Raw genomic sequence first — 15,662 nt, forward strand, 5'->3', positions numbered from 1 at the left:
AGATCTATTTGGCATTCCAAGGATTTCTAATAACCTCCAGTCACCCTCCCCCAATGCTTGCATCTTAAGAGACTCTAGGAAGCGATTATGATGCGTCGGACGCACTGTTACCGTGCAGTCCTGAAAGGTCCAGGGGCGAGACCGGCGCAGCCTTTTTCTTCGCCGCGCGGCTACAGCCGCCTGACGACCTGGGGCCAGAACCTCATCTGCCTCACTGCCTGACGAGGAATCATCAGGCAAAGGCAACTTTGGGGTGCTGGGAGGGAACAGAAATGTACGGGGAGGGGAGGCACTTTGGCTAAGTTCGCCAGAGCCAGAACAGACAGGACAGACTGCAGCTGGCTGCGCGGCAGTTTTTACAGCAGTTTCTTTACGGGAGGCCGTCTCGGCCAGTTCCGACCGAGCCGGTACCGAAGCTGCAGCTGACTCTGAGGCTACGGCCGCGCCCGGCGCCGCGGCCGGCACCACGCTCATCTCCTGCACAGCAGCCGCGTTCGGCGCAGCCGCCGCTTCCGCTGTTGTTTCGCGCTCTCCGGACGTGCTCGGCGCCGCCGTCTCTGCCCGCCGCTCCGCCGCCGCTTCCGGGTTTTCCCGCGGCAGCGCTGTTCCCGGTTTCGCCGCCGGCTGCGCCGTTTCTCGGCTCGGAGCTGCGTCTCCCGCTTCTGGCGGGGGGGCGCGGGCGGCGCGGATGGCACGGCCGGCGCTGGCGCCGCTTGCGGCGCGGGCTCGGGCATTCGCCGCTCTAACAGGCTGAGCAAGTCCTCCATCCTTCGGGATAGGTTTCGCAGCTCTGCCAGAAAGGGCAAATGCTGCATAAAAAGGTCCATGGTTCGGTTCTGCGACTGCGCAGAACAGTCCAGCGCCAGGGAGGGCAGCGGAGCACAGCCAGGCAGTCCCGGGGCGGGCACGCCCGGCGCTACGCCCGCTAAGTTAGATCCAGGTGCATATGGAACCGAACTAGGATGCTCTCTGGGCGTCCAGTTGGCTAAGCCGCTGATCTGCGGCCCTGGATAAGCCGTGGCTGCCGTCCAGCCGAACGGCAAGGCAGGCTGTGCACCCTGCCTCTGCCCTGACCCCCCCGCCTCTGCCGGCGCGGGGTCCCTGGGGGCTGCGGAGTCCTGAGACTGTGCAGGGTGAGCCGGCGCAGGCTCTGCCTGTGGAGCCGGGGGGGTTATTCCGAATCCACCATCACTTGCCCCAGAAGCCCAGTCAGTGGGGCCCCCCTCGGACATTCCTCCGTCACTCATCACCGAGATAGGCGAGCCAGCCCTGCTGTCACAGTCAAGAGCTGTCAGCAGGATAAATAACGACCGCCAGGTTTTGTATAATTCTAACGCTGCCGGCTCCCCAGTCGGGAGCTCGTGTCGGACAGTGCATCCGAGTTCTTGCCATAAGGAAAAGTCCAAGGCACTATCTCTGTCCATGGAAATCCCTTTTAAAGTAGCCCAGTCTAATAATTCCCGAACTGAGTTTTCAGGAATGGAGGTTTGCAATATGCTAAACACACCTTTCCAGACCAGTACGACAGCGTCGTTCTGTGAGCCGCTGTTCGCCATTTCTCAGTTCTGTCGGACCTCCCGGTCCCGGGGGGGGTAAAGGAACAGCGTACCTCTACAGGAATTCGGCTTGGCTCGCAGCATGCAGTACACATCAGAGAGTGCAAATCACGTCGGGCAGCACCAAATATTACCGCAGGCCTGGTTCCTACGGTATATCACCGTGTCCCGCAGCTATAGGGAGGAGGAGGAGGAGAAGATCCAGCAGGCAGGAATTGTGCAGCAAGATTGATTTATTTAATTATTTTACAAACTCTTTTATATACTTTTTTCTTCACAGTCTAATTGGACAAAGGACCAGCCACCCCTTGGGGGTGATTGGCCAAAATCCTAAAACATCCATTATCAAAATATTTTCTACTATACCATAAACAAGACTTTCCAAGGTTGCAGGTGGCTTGGTTGTTTACATTCCCTGCTACCTCTTCTGTGAGAGAGAAAAGTCTCTCACGGACTTAGAAAAATAACAAGAAGATCCTCACTAACAGCATTTTTGTACCTACACCAGTCCACATCCCGGGCTCTCCTCAGGGACATCCAGCACTGAAACACAAGGAGGAGGGAGATGAGCAGTGGGGCCCACGGAGTAACCCCAAAAGAGCATTCCCCCATCTCTCCCTGAGCCCCCACTGTCCTCCAGCTCCGCCACATGCCCCAACACCACACCCGTGCCACTGCAGTGCTCCTGCTCTGCTCTGGCCTCCACCAGGGATGTCCCAGGAAGGGACAAGCCACTGCAGTCCATGTCATGGAAGAAGGAAAAGGACAAGACTGAGCCATCTCTGCACAAAGCCAAGCACCAGCTCCCTGCACCCCCATCCCAGCCAGGGTGCCCACGAGACACCTCAGTCCCAATGCTCCCTTAGTGAGAGAACTGGGGAAATAAACAAGGGGAAGAGTGCAAGGTCACTATTCCTAAAGAAGAATAGGTCAAGGAGAGACGGGATCAGCCTCTGGATCACCCATACACCCAGGTACTCTGTGCAAAAGTAGCCAACACAGGACAGGGCAACCCGGAATCTCACACCACAGGGGGATGGGGAAGGGGCCACATGTGCCACTGAGCTCTTGCAAAACCCTGGGCAGAGGCAAGGCCATTCCAGCCACATCCCGGCTCCTGCTGGACCCTCTTGGGGTGCTTGGGTGGCCCTGGCTCCCTCTGGTAGAAGTAGCCGCACACGTCCAGGTGCTCTTCTCCAGCCACAGACGGGCATTGGCCCCCACCACTGCCCTGGGGCACCCACCACCAGCCAGATACAAAAAAAAACCCTAAAATAAACCTCTGCAGCTTCAAACCATAAACACAACAGTCTAAAATGACAACATAAGGCAAAGCAAAGCCCTCCAAATCCTCACACATGCACCTCATAGTCGTACATGGCACAGCCATACACACCCCCAGGCTCTCCCGAGTACAGAAGGTACCACCGGCATCCAAGATGATGCCACGGCCAAGGCAGCGGCCAGGAACATGCACCCAAACATGCCAAGGATGGGTACACAAGGTGAACAAACACTGACAGGGACTCACCCAGTGATGAGCACTTCAGGAAAGGAAGCACCTTGTCCCTGGGGGAGTGACGGGCTGGGGCAGGGAGGGTCCTGGGGCAGTTGGTGCTCAGGGTTGGGGCCAGCACCTCACTGATGGCATCGTGGGTGGGGGGCTGCCCACCAGCCGTGCCCCAGGAGGTATTCCAAGAGCAGGGCCAGGTGTCCCCGCCATGTCCCAGCACGGTGCCAGCACACAACGGGCAGATGTGGCCGTTCCCAGGTGGGACGCTGAGTGCGATAAGATGGGGCAATGAGGAGCTGAGGAGCCCCTGTGCCCCCAGCGTGGGACAGTCCTCACATGTCAGTGGCAGGCGGGGCCACTCCAAGGTCCCTGGCAGTCCGGACACCATAAGAGGGGTGAGCAGCCCCACCGCAGCACCTTTGGTCAGCACAACCATGCTGGGAGCCGTCTGTCTCATCGTGCTGCTGGGCTACGGTGGGTGCAGGGGATGGGGAGGGCTCGGGGCAGCGGGGACAGGACCGTGGGGCCTGCCGTGGCCCTGGGCACGGGCACAGGCAGCCTCTGATGTCCCTTTGCCGGGTGCCACACAGCCTACGGATGCGGCCAGCCGGCCGTGCCGCCACAGCTGGGCGCCCGTGTGGTGGGCGGTGAAGACGCCGTAGCCCACAGCTGGCCATGGCAGGTAAGGGGGCACAGGGATGGGCATGGGGACAGGGAGGGGGACATTCCTGCTCTGACCCTGTGCCTCTGCCCTCGCAGATCTCGCTGCAGTACAGCCGCTCTGGGTCTTGGTACCACACTTGTGGCGGGACCCTGATTGCCCCTCAGTGGGTGCTGACGGCTGCCCACTGCATCAGGTGGGTGTTGGGGTGCTGGGGGGGATCTGTGCCATGGAGGTAAGATATCTGTGGGGTCTCTCATACCCTCTCTCTCCCTGGCAGCTCTTCCATGACCTACCGTGTGGTGCTGGGCAAGCAGGACCTGAGTGAGGATGACGAGCCCGGTTCTGTGGCCGTGGGTGTGGAGAAGATGATCGTCCATGAGAAATGGAACTCCTTCCTCATCATGTACGGGATGGGATGTGTCCAAGAGTGGGTGGGGGGCAACAAAGCTGGGGACCACATCCTCATGGTCTGTGTCCCCCTGTAGCAACGACATTGCCCTGATCAAGCTGGCAGAGGAGGTGCAGGAGAGTGACACCATCCGTGCCGCCTGCCTGCCGGACGCTGGCAAGATCCTGCCCAACAACTACCCCTGCTACGTCACCGGCTGGGGACGCATCAGGAGTAAGCCAGGGTCCCCAGGAGGGTGCCCAGGGGGTCCCCAGGAAGGGGGTGTGTGTGCAGGGTGTGAGGTGTGACTGTCCTTGCAGCCAATGGGCCCCTGGCTGACGTCCTGCAGCAGGCTCTGCTGCCCGTGGTGGATCACGAGACCTGCTCCAAGTGGGACTGGTGGGGCAGTCTTGTGCACACCACCATGGTGTGCGCCGGCGGTGACGGCGTCGTCTCTGGATGCAATGTGAGTGTCACCACTGCGGCGTGGTACCTGCCCCCCGCCCAGGGTGGGGTTGACACCGGTGCTGGAGCAGTGCAGGGCCACAGGTCCCAGGGGAAGAAGGAGGGGAGGGATGGAGCTGGCGTGGCGGGTGCTGGGTGGGATGTGGGGTTGTCGACGAAGTGCCCAGAAACAATGGCTCAAACTGTCTCTCCACGCAGGGCGATTCCGGCGGCCCCCTGAACTGCCAGCGCGACGATGGCATCTGGGAGGTGGAGGGCATCGTCAGCTTCGGCTCCGGCCTGAGCTGCAACATGATCAAGAAGCCGACGGTCTTCACCCGGGTGTCCGCCTACATCGACTGGATCAACGAGGTGGGTGCCCCTTCCTCTGCCCCCATGCAGGGGGTTGGCCACGCTGCCTCTGCCCTGCCAGGGGTCTCACCATGAGCCTCTCGTGTCTTGTCTTTGGCAGAAAATGAGCGCGAACTGAGGACACAGCATGGAGCACAAGTATTGAGTGTGATAAAGGCAATAGTGCTGAGCTGGTCTCATGTGTTCTTTCAGGGGGATGCCGTGGAGCAGAAACAGGGGGCTGTGTTCTTGTGGTCCTGGGCTTCTGCCTGTGTGCTGGGGAGAGCCCCCACATCGTGCAGTGAGGCTGGGCAGGGTCCTGGGGAGCCCGAGGTGGGCAGAGATCCCACAAGGTGCTCCCAGCTGGGAGAAGAGCCATGGCCATCGCCAAACCAAAGGGTTCAAGGCTTGGTTGGTGGTTTGATGGGAGAGTGGCTGGAATCCAGCCTGGTGGTCCTGGGGGGCTCTAGGGAACTTGGGGGAGGGAGCTATAGGGCCTCTGGCTGACCCCAGGAGGTTTTAGGTGTCTTGGCTGGCCCTGGGATGGATCAGGGGATCTTGCTGGTACTGGGCTACTTGACGGCAGCAGATTTACAGTGGGGGTCTTGAGGGAACTGGGTTGGTCCTGGGGGGTCATCCTGCAGCCCCACCACATTCCCTCCACCACCTGTGCTGCCAGAGTGCTCCCACTCTGCTCTCACCTCTGCCAGGGATGCCCTGGGGAAGGAGCAGCCACTGTAGTCCACATCATGGAAAGAAGGAAAGGGACAAGGCGGAGCCATCTCTGCACAAAGTCACCCCCACCCCAGCCAGGGTGCCCATGGAACACCCCGGTCCCAATGCTCCCTTAGTGAGAGAACTGGGGAAATAAGCAAGGGGAAAAGTGCAGGGTCACCTTTCCCAAAGGAGAACAGATCCAGAGGAGGTGGGATCAGCCCTAGGATCACCTGCACATCCAGGTGCTCTGTACAAAACTGGCCAAGACAGGACAGGGCAACCCAGAACTCCACCCCACAGGGAATGGGGAAGGGGAATGGGGAAGGAGACAACCATGAGCTCTCACAAACCCCTGAGCACAGGCAAGGCCATCACAGCCACACCCCAGCTCCAGCTGGAGCCTCCTTATGGTGCTCCAGGCAGCCCTGGCTCCCTCCTGCAGCACCCTCAAACCACCTGAAATGCTCCCAAAGGAGCATGGAAATACTCAGTGACTGCAGAAGCAGACTGGATATTCCCAGGTTCCCTGGAAATCCCCAAGCACCCCTCAGCACAGACCTACCCTAAGGCCTCTGCACCTCCCAAGGGTAGCTCCAAGGATGCTTTCCCTCCTCAAAATCCAACAGAGATGCTGGATTTCTGACCCACGGCCATCACTGCAGCAGCTCCTCAAGTACTTTACCTCAGCTCTGATATTCCAATGAATCCTCATCAGTTTCCTGCTGGAACTCCATAGGCGGGCACAGCCAGATTAGAAATGACCCAGTAACAGCAGACACGAGTGAAGGTTCCTACTCTTCCCACTTCAGAGGAGCCTTCAGGAGGCACTAAAATGGCAATGAGGAGATGCAACAGACAAGGGAATACAGCTAAAGATTTGCTTTTTAATTGCATTTATTAGAAACACTGACTACAAAACTCATCCCATTTCACTTGAACATCAGATACCATCAATCAGTTACCCGGGAAGCACAGGACACAAACATCATGATCAGCAAAGAAAAACACTCTGAGGCCAAGCGTGGCTGTGTCAGGATAAGGCAGAAGTGCTCTCCTCTGGCTCTGCTCTCCAGGAAAGGGACTTCCCGCTCCATCCACAACATTTCCCATCAGCACAGCACAACCTCCATCTCATCTCTACTCCACGGCAAAGACAGCGCTCGCAGATCACGTTTCTCCAGACAAACATCTGGACACACAGACAAAATCCACGGGGAGCACTGACACCGGGTGGCGGTGGGCACAGATTTCATTCAGCCACAGGAACATCTCCAGCGCTTGGCAGGGGGCTCGGAGCCCACGTGTCAGTCGCATGCGAAGAAGAATTTTTTACGGAGGAAATTGAAACATCCCGGCATCTGCTTGTACCTCCCCTTGGCAGAGACAGCACCTGCCACCTGGGAACAGGAGAGAGGCTGAGGAACAGGGTGCTCTCCCCACCCCTTGAAATCAACAGCTGCCATGCCAAGGCGGCCAAAGAAGCACCACAATGACCGGAAAACAACAACAAGGTGATTCTGTAAGTCCTCTCTCCCTTCACATTGGACTTTTCTCCTATCCATGGAGAACAGAGTAAGTGTCTGGGGCACCTACACTTGTACCCAGCTTTGGCAATATCGAGTCAACAAGGCACACAAAGGAAGACATTGATCAGCCAGACTCGTTCCATAGCCCTGTGCATTGTTCTCCTCCACTCCCAGGACAAGCTTACAGCAGCACCCAAACCCCATCAGCTTGGATAGGACAAGCCATGACATTTTTTAGCAATTTCCTCAGAGGGATTAAAGCCTGTATTGCCAGGACTTCTCCTCACTGGAGGAACCTCCAGTGATTTTTGGCAGATTGAGGCCAGACACTTTCTCTATAATTAAACCTCTCTGCAGGACCTCCAATTAGCCCGTCCCTGAACTCAACGCTCAATATCCTCACTCCTTTTTTGAGTGTAGGCCTCCATGCTCCAACTGATCACGCCCCTGACTATTTCCTTCATCCACAAAAAGCAGGAAAAAAAAGAACATTTACCCTCACTAACATGCCCAGCAGATCTTCTGAATGGGCATATTGCTCCAGCACACTGTCCAGCATTTCCACATACCACGAGCCACTCGACTTCTCCCTCCAGGAGACAAAACCTTCAGAGAAAGAAGGAGAATGTTATGCCAAAACCCACCTGCTGTTCTCATCCCAACGAGTTCCTGCTGCTCCAACAGAGCCATGTTGTCCTGAAGCGCCCCAGATTTTGGCCACAAAGCTCCAACTGTTTTGCTAATTCCCCCATGCCCAGCAAAGGATTTGCACAGGCTGCTTCACCTGGAAAAGTTGAGTAGGAAACCAAGATGTCGCTGGGTGTGGGCAAACAGGCGACGGCATCGGGCTCATCCACGTTATCCGATGGCACCCGAAACGGGGTCGCGTCCGATTCCAAAGAACCCCCAGGAGCTTCCTCTTCAGGCGAATCACAATCCACTACAAAGCCTTGATCTCTTTGTTCTGAAAAAAGCAGCAACAAGACAGCTCCTGACGTTCATCCCACCTAAGCGATTCATGGCTGTACATCCAACGTTAAGAAGAGAGGGGGAAAGAAAAGGACAAAGGCCCTAGAACAAAATAAGGCTCTTTGGCTGTTCGGCTGCACTGGTTGAGTCGAAGTCATTGGCGGTTTATACAAAATTCCTCATTCCGTGAGAAGAGCTGGAGCAGCCTCTCAGCACGTGGGAAGAGAAGAGGCAGCTGGAGTGAGAAGGCAGCTGGAGAGAGGGGCAGGTGACAAACAGAAAGGGAGCCAAAGCCACAGCCTGACCACATCTCCGCAGCCCAACACTACCGGAGCCAACACAAAGATTCACCTCCACCACAGGCCTGGATGAAGAACAGTTTGGGTTTTCCTCTCAAACTCGGGGAATTGGACCCATTGAAATAGTTCACAATCTTTTCTATGGGAATGGGTTTTCCATCCGTTCCGTAAATGCCTCCGGGAAACTGAATATGGCTCGTCTGCAAGAGGAAAATGCAGGACCTAGTGACACGGAAGGCAAGGCCAGTTCTGAGGGAGCCTCTTTCCCATCAGGTGCTTCATGGCCTAAAGGTACCAGAACAAATCCTGGCATTTGTGGGAATCCCTGTGGCCAAGTCAGGGTGAGGGGACACCCAGGAGTCATTTGAAATGCACTAAAACCCAGCAATCCAACTTCTATATCTAACTCATATCCCACTTCCTCCAGCAAAGCAGTTCTTCATCCTCTGGGACAATGGGCACATACCATACACCATTTTCCTAAGAATGCCTCTCCTCATCCTTCAAGAACTGACTTGGAATAAACAAGCTTTGGTGCTAATAGCATCTCACTGTCAGAGCTGGAGAACAGGAAGGACTGAATGACCATAGCATGAGGCTGAGTGTCCTCCCTTCAGTTCAAATTATTAGCCCCAACTTTGAAAATGGGAAACACTTGTCCACTGGCACCACTGGATCAGACTACACCAGAGAGGCTCCTGTTTTCTTTAATCCAGAATAAGGATGTAACTCTTTGAAATGCACTGTGATGGCAGAACAAAGTTTTGACAGACCACTTCCCTCTCACCCTGTGTGAGACCACAGGACAGGGAATTAAGCCCTTCCCACACCTAAGGAACAAAGGGAGAGATGGGACAAACCCACCTGACAGCCATGGGAAAGGATGACCACGATGCAGCAGTCCAAAGCACTGTGGTCCTGCCGTGACAGCTTCTGCAGCTCCAAAACAATTTCCTGTGTGGAAAACATTGCAATGAGAGTTTTTTCAACCATATCTCAGCTACAGGTTACTGCCAGGCCCTGCTCTAATTGTGCTGCCATGTGGAAGGATCTGGTCAATCTCTGCCACAGGATAACATGAGCCCCAAGTACAGCCGGCAAAAGCCATGGCAGAGGGTCAGTATTTCTGTGTCTCTGCCCTTATGTAACACTGGCTGCTTTAATCACACAGATTTCTCACCTCTCTGCACTCCTTACAACACAGCACCATGAACCAAAACACATTTCCACATGATTTATCTGCTGAAATCCGCTGCTGCTGACTGGGAGCTCATGGGTGAGCAGAGAACCACGTTTTACTTTCAGATGATCAAGTTCCCCCAATGCTTCCAGTAACAGCCAAGGATGGCACAGACAGACATCACACAGCTGTCCAAGCTATCCCAAAAACACAGCCTCACCAATTCCCTACAAATCACAACCCAGATTCAACATTCAGGCAGAGGGGTGAAAATGTGCAAGGTCCTCTCTCCTTCTGCAATTGCAGCACAACAATAAGAGGATGCAAGTGGTTCATCGTTTCTCTGGGGGCGGTTTTGGCGTGTTGCCAACACAAGACACATCCCCTAAAGCATTCCCATCGTTTCCAGGGGCTCACCTCTCATCCCTCGTGTCAGCAGGACACAACCAGCCTCACCTGAGCTTTCAGATCCCGCCGCGTCAGGACGGTGAAGCGCAAGGCCTTGAAGCGCCTCTCCAGCTTCTCACAGTCGATGTCGGAGCCTTCTCGGGTCGAGAGACCCGAGTCTCTGGAGAAATTGACGTTATTGAGGATCAGGCAGTGTCCACAGGGATCTGTTTTCATCTCATAAACCTGGCAGGGACACGTCACAATTAAACTCCCTCTTATTCCAAGTGCTTGCTGGCTAATCCAGCAGGATACAATGCCAGTGAGGAATGGGAGTCCTTAAAGTGGCTCATTTCACAGCTTTTTCATTTCTCTACACTTAGGGACGGGTAGGAGCATCCATCCTCCACACACATGTTCTCATCAGCAGCCGGGAACAAAAAACAACCCACTAAACTGGGGAAAACCTTTGTGAGAAACTGGCTGCTGCTTTATCTGTAGCATCTCCCACAGCAAGTTGAAATTTCTGGGAATTTTTTTTAGGCATCATCATTAAACCTCACCACAAGAAGCCAAGAATTTGTGGTATTGCTGCAGTAGTCTTAAGGAGGATCTGGCTAATGACTGACCCACCCCGAGACCTCAGCCCTGTTACAGCCTCGGAGCAATTGCTCGGCTAACACAAAATGAGAACCAGCTCTTCCAGAGATATTTTCTTGAGTCACCTGTGAGGCACAGAGCTTTTGCCTGGTAGGGAACACTTTCAGCCTACTCAAATACTAACCAGGTCACGGCTCCTCTTGTCAACAGCTGAACCTACAACACACAACAGACACAGGATTTAGCTCACCACACTCCACAATGAGACCGCACTCCTAGAGCTCACATCTTTCCCAACACATATTAATTTCCCCTTCCCACCACACTGGTGTAGGAACCCAGAGTGCCGTGAATATTTCTCTGCCTGTTTTTAAGGGTTTTTACCCCCTGAACAACACTGTTTTAACCTCCAACCTTGGAAAAAACTGCCTGCAATCAGACAGGAACTAGAAAATACAATGTTGTGAATTAGGTGATAGACTAGAAAATACAGTGGTGTGAATTAGGTGATAGGCTACTATGTAAGATTGTCACAGGGTGAAAATTTAGAGGTTTTGGGCTTCTCTTTGTAGTAAATAGATAAGAGCAAAAAACATCAAAATGGAGGATTGTTGTTGCTCTCCAAACCTTCTTCTTCTTCTTCTACTACTCCATATTCTGCAGTAAAAGTTGTTTGGGATGATTGGACAAAAAATTCCGCAGTTCCTGGCCATGTTACTGAATAATTGGTAGGAAAGTGAAAATAATATACGTTTTTAGTAACCACTGGTTAACTTATCTTTAAAAGGCTGTGTAAATCTTGATAATGGGACTTTTCTCCAGCATTCTCTGCTCTGCGTTATGCCTGGGTCACGCTAGTGGCTCTGTTTCTCTGATAAGAGTTAATAAATAACTATCCGGCAGCACTGAAACTCCAGGAAGGCCTCAGTTTGTCTCTTGAACTCCTTGCAAGGACTTTAAAACACCCTCTCCCATCAGGAGAGATTTGATTTACAGCACAGTTCAGTGTCAACTGGAAATGAGCTTTTGGCATGCTGTGTCTCTAGAAGAGCCTGGAATGTGGCTTACCCCGGGCTGGCACAGGAGGTATTCGAGGTCTTTCACTCTCAGCTTGGACTGAGATAGACAAATGTTCGTGAGGGGTCACATCTGTAACGACATGGGACAAAACCACAGAGGATGAGTCTGAGCTCAAAAGCTTCCACTGCTGGAGAGCAGGACATACAGACTGCCCCAAGAAGCTGAGGAGGCCCCATCCCTGGCGGTGTTTAAAGCCAGGTTGGACGGGGCTTGGAGTAACCTGGGATAGTGGAAGGTGTCCCTGCCCATGGCAGGGGATGGAATTAGATGAGCTTTAAGGCCCCTTCCAACCCAAACCATTCTGGGATTCCATGATTCTCCCATCAGTCACTTCTACCAGGATAATAAAAATCATGACTTTCCAGACTCTTGCCCACAGCTGCCACCCCCCATGGTGCTGCTTGCCAAAAACACCTCACACACTCAACACTGACTTTTACGCTGTTTTTCTTCCCGCAGCTCCAGCTCCACGGGCCGCAGGTCCGGCAGCTGCGGCAGCACTGGCCGGGATTCGCACTCCTGGATCAGCATCTCAGCGAGGTCACCCTGCCCGGTGTCCCTCAGGATGGAGAGGAAAGCAGGGAAAGCCTGCTTCCCTCGAGTCTCCAGGTCGATGATCAGCTGTCGGGCTTGCTCTCCTCGGCTGCCAGCACTCTGCAGAGGAGAAAAACCCAGAAAAACAAGTGATCATGCAGTGCCTGCGCAGCCCTTCTGACCAATCTGAATGGGGGAATGCGGGATCTGCACCCAGGACATGGACACGGGGTAAACAACAGCAAAACCCAGTGGAAAGAGTCACAGAGACCCTCAGCAGCCACCAGACCCCCAGCCCTGACCTCCCTCCAACAACAACAGTCACCACTGGGACACCCAGCCCACTGCAGGGTCTAGAGGGAAAGGGGGAGAGCGAGCACCCCCAGCCTGGACCCTGGGGACAAACAGGCACCCCATGGCTGTCACCAGTGTGTAAGACGGGGTAAAACACCCCCAGGCCTGGCACCTGTAACCAGGGGGGGAAACGGGAACACCTTAAGGGTGTCACGAGATTGGGATTGGGACACGAACAGAAAGCCCTACACCTGGCACTGCCTGGGGCTGCGGACAAGAAGGGACAAGTGTGGGGGGTTCTCAAACATCTTATCTGCACAAGGACCAACCCCAGGCTTTGCCATCAGAGTGAGGGGACACAGGGCCATCCCTTTGGGCCTGCCACCAGGGCTAAAGGGACATGGAGTTCCCCTATGAGCTTGTCACCAGCGTGAGGGGACCTGGGGTCTCCCTTGGACTTCAGAGGACACAGGACAATCCCTCCTACGTCTGTCACCAGAGTGAGAAGACTTGGGAGGCCACCCCCAGACCCGTCACCGGGGCTCAGGGGATATGGGTTCCCTCTTTGGGCCCAAGAGGACATGGGGGCCTGTCACCAGGGCTCAGGGGACATGGGACGCTTCCTTAGGCCTGTCACCTGGGTTCAGAGGATGCGGGAGCTACCCCGCCACGCCCGTCCCCGGCTCTCAGGGAACACGGACCCTCCCCGGGCCACCCCCGGTGCTCAGTGTCCCGCTCCCTGGCCCACCTGCAGCTCCTCCAGCATGGGCCGGGTGAAGAGCCCGCGCTGCTCCAGCGGGTCCCAGAGCGGCTCCACCCGCAGCGCTGCCACCAGCCGGGCCCGCCCGCGCCGCAGCGCCCGGCGCTGCTGCTCCTCCATGGCCCGGAGCCCTGGGCGCTGCCGGAGCCGCCGCTCAGCCCCGGAACCACCGCCGGTCTCTTCCCGGAGCCGCCGCTCTGCCCCGGAGCCGCTGCCGGTCTCTTCCCGGAGCCGCCGCTCAATCCCCGGAGCCGCTGCCGGTCTGTTCCCGGAGCCGCCGCTCAATCCCCGGAGCCGCTGCCGGTCTCTTCCCGGAGCCGCCGCTCTGCCCCGGAACCACCGCTCGCTGCCCGGAAGCGCCGCCGCCTCAGAGTCTCAGAATCACACAGGGAGCCAGGCTGGAAGAGCCCTGGTGTGGTCCAGAAGGGTCATCCCAGAGCACACGAAACAGGATTCCGTCCTTTTGTGTTTTGGTGTTTTGTTTGTTTGCTTTTAAATACCTCCAGGGATGGGCACTCCACACCCTCTCTGGGCACTGTGTCACCCGCACAGCAAGAAGTTCTTCCTCACGTTCAGATAGAACTTCCTGTGCATCAGTTCCTGCCCGGTGCTCTGGGGCCGCTGCTGGCCCCCGGAGCAGAGCCTGGCCCTGCCCTGAGCCCTCCCTGCAGCCAGGGACACCCAGGGCTGAGGGCCCCTCTCAGCTGGGGCTCCTCTCGAGGCTGAGCAGCCCCAGCTCCCTCAGCCTGTCCTGGGCACGGGGATGCTCCAGGCCCTTCCTCGCCTCCGCTGCCCCGGCTCCAGGAGCTCCCTGGCCCTGCTGTGCTGAGGAGCCCAGGCTGGACACAGCACTCCAGGTGTGTCTCCCAGGGCTGGGCAGAGGGGCAGGGTCGCTCCCTGACCTGCTGCCAATGCTCCTCCCAGTGCACCGCAGGATCCCATTGGCCTCTTGGACCCCAGGACACTCTGCTGGCTCCAGGACAGCTCGTTGGCCACAGGACCCCCAGGTGCTTTTCCGCAGAGCTGCTCCAGCAGGTCACCCCCAGCCTGTGCTGGTACGTGGGGTTGTTCCTCCCCAGGGGCAGGACCTGCATCTGCCCTTGTTGAGCTTCATTAGGTTTCTCTCTGCCCAATTCTCCAGCCTCTCAAAGTCCTGCTGAATGGCAGCACAGCCTTCAAGGTGGATGAGCCACTCCCCCAGGCATGTCACCCAGTCCCCCAAACTTCAGGTGGATCAGCCACTTCCCCAGTTCCATATCATCACCAAACCTGCTGAGGGTACATTCCATAGCTCTGTCCAGGCTGTTGATAAACACGTTGAGTAAGACTGGACCCAGTATTCATCTTTGAGCAAGCCACTGAATGCAGACCTCCAACTGGATCATGGCTCTCTGAGCTCTGCCATCCAGGCAGCCCTTGATCCTCCTCATCACCCATTCGTCCAACCCATATTCCCTAAGCCAACTCTTGTGGGTTTCAGCTGAGCTGGAAATTCAGCACCACGCAGCTTGCTCAACTCCCCCCTTCTCTTCCCCTCCCACCCCAGTGGAATGGGAAGGAGAATCAAGGTAAAACTTGTATGTTGAAAAAAATAACAGTTTAATGATTGAAAATAAAGTAAAATACAGTAGTAATGTAGATTATAACAACAACAATAACAATAACAACAATAATAAAGAGGAAAACAAGTGATGCACGATGCAGTTTGCTCACCACCCACTGACTGATGTCAGACCCCCTTCCTGAACCCAGATCAGCTCCCTCCCAGTAACTCCCCCCAGTTTATACACTGGGCATTCTGTGGTGTGGAATATCCCTCTGGCCAGTTCGGGTCACCTGTCTCATCTGTGCTCCCTCCCAGTTTCCTTTGTGAACCTCCTCACTGTCAGAGCACGAGACAAGCAAAATGTCCTTGACTTTGGATAAACACGACTTAGCAAAAAACCAAAACAGAATCACAGAACGTGCTGAGTTGGAAGGGATCCACAGGGATCGTCGAGTCCAAGTCCCGGTCCTGGACAGGACACCCCAAGAGTCACATCATGTGCCCAAAAGTGTTGTCCAAGTGCTCCTTGAATTCACACAGACTCAGTGCTGTGACCACTGCCCTGAGGAGCCTGTTCAGTGCCTGACCACCCTCTGGAGGAAGAACCTTTTCCTAACATCCAACCTAAACCCCCCGATACAACTTCAGGCCATTCCCTCGGGTCCTGTCACTGTCACCAGGGCAGAGATCAGTGCCTGTCTCTCCTTTTCCCCTCATGAGGAAGTTTTAACTGGGATGAGTCTCCCCTCAGTCTCCTCCAGGCTGAACAGAACAAGTGCCCTCAGCCGCTCCTCTTCCCCTCAAGGCCGTTCACCAACTTCACTGCCCTCCTCTGGACGCTTTCTACCACCTTA

General features: G+C 55.5%; 2 protein-coding genes across 6 annotated transcripts; one reads left to right on the forward strand and one right to left on the reverse strand.

The window, feature by feature from the left end:
• Positions 1-1,989: 1,989 nt before the first annotated feature.
• CASP9 (caspase 9) lies at positions 1,990-13,965 on the reverse strand. 5 transcript variants are annotated; one of them, XR_007207945.1, is made up of 11 exons: positions 13,251-13,965; positions 12,109-12,328; positions 11,663-11,743; positions 10,779-10,810; positions 10,064-10,240; positions 9,292-9,381; positions 8,480-8,627; positions 7,944-8,123; positions 7,656-7,765; positions 6,316-6,460; positions 1,990-2,099 (listed from the first exon to the last, which is right to left on the reverse strand). XR_007207945.1 is itself a non-coding variant. In XM_048326390.1 (10 exons), exons 1-10 carry the CDS (start codon positions 13,380-13,382, stop codon positions 6,425-6,427), a joined length of 1,206 nt encoding a protein of 401 aa, XP_048182347.1. In that variant the 5' UTR covers positions 13,383-13,965; the 3' UTR covers positions 4,877-6,424. The 5 variants fall into 5 exon arrangements, 3 of the variants coding, with proteins under 3 accessions (XP_048182347.1, XP_048182346.1, XP_048182345.1); XR_007207944.1 differs by lacking the exon at positions 1,990-2,099 and adding an exon at positions 4,877-5,051; XM_048326390.1 differs by lacking the exon at positions 1,990-2,099 and having other exon boundaries at positions 4,877-6,460.
• Positions 3,504-4,438, forward strand: LOC125336911 (chymotrypsin-C-like). Its single transcript, XM_048326015.1, has 5 exons — positions 3,504-3,543; positions 3,660-3,751; positions 3,829-3,926; positions 4,011-4,136; positions 4,219-4,438. Exons 1-5 carry the CDS (start codon positions 3,504-3,506, stop codon positions 4,427-4,429), a joined length of 567 nt encoding a protein of 188 aa, XP_048181972.1. The 3' UTR covers positions 4,430-4,438.
• Positions 13,966-15,662: the final 1,697 nt, after the last annotated feature.

This window comes from Corvus hawaiiensis, chromosome 22 (genome assembly GCF_020740725.1).
Source record: "Corvus hawaiiensis isolate bCorHaw1 chromosome 22, bCorHaw1.pri.cur, whole genome shotgun sequence".
In the NCBI taxonomy this organism is placed as follows: Eukaryota; Metazoa; Chordata; class Aves; order Passeriformes; family Corvidae; genus Corvus; species Corvus hawaiiensis.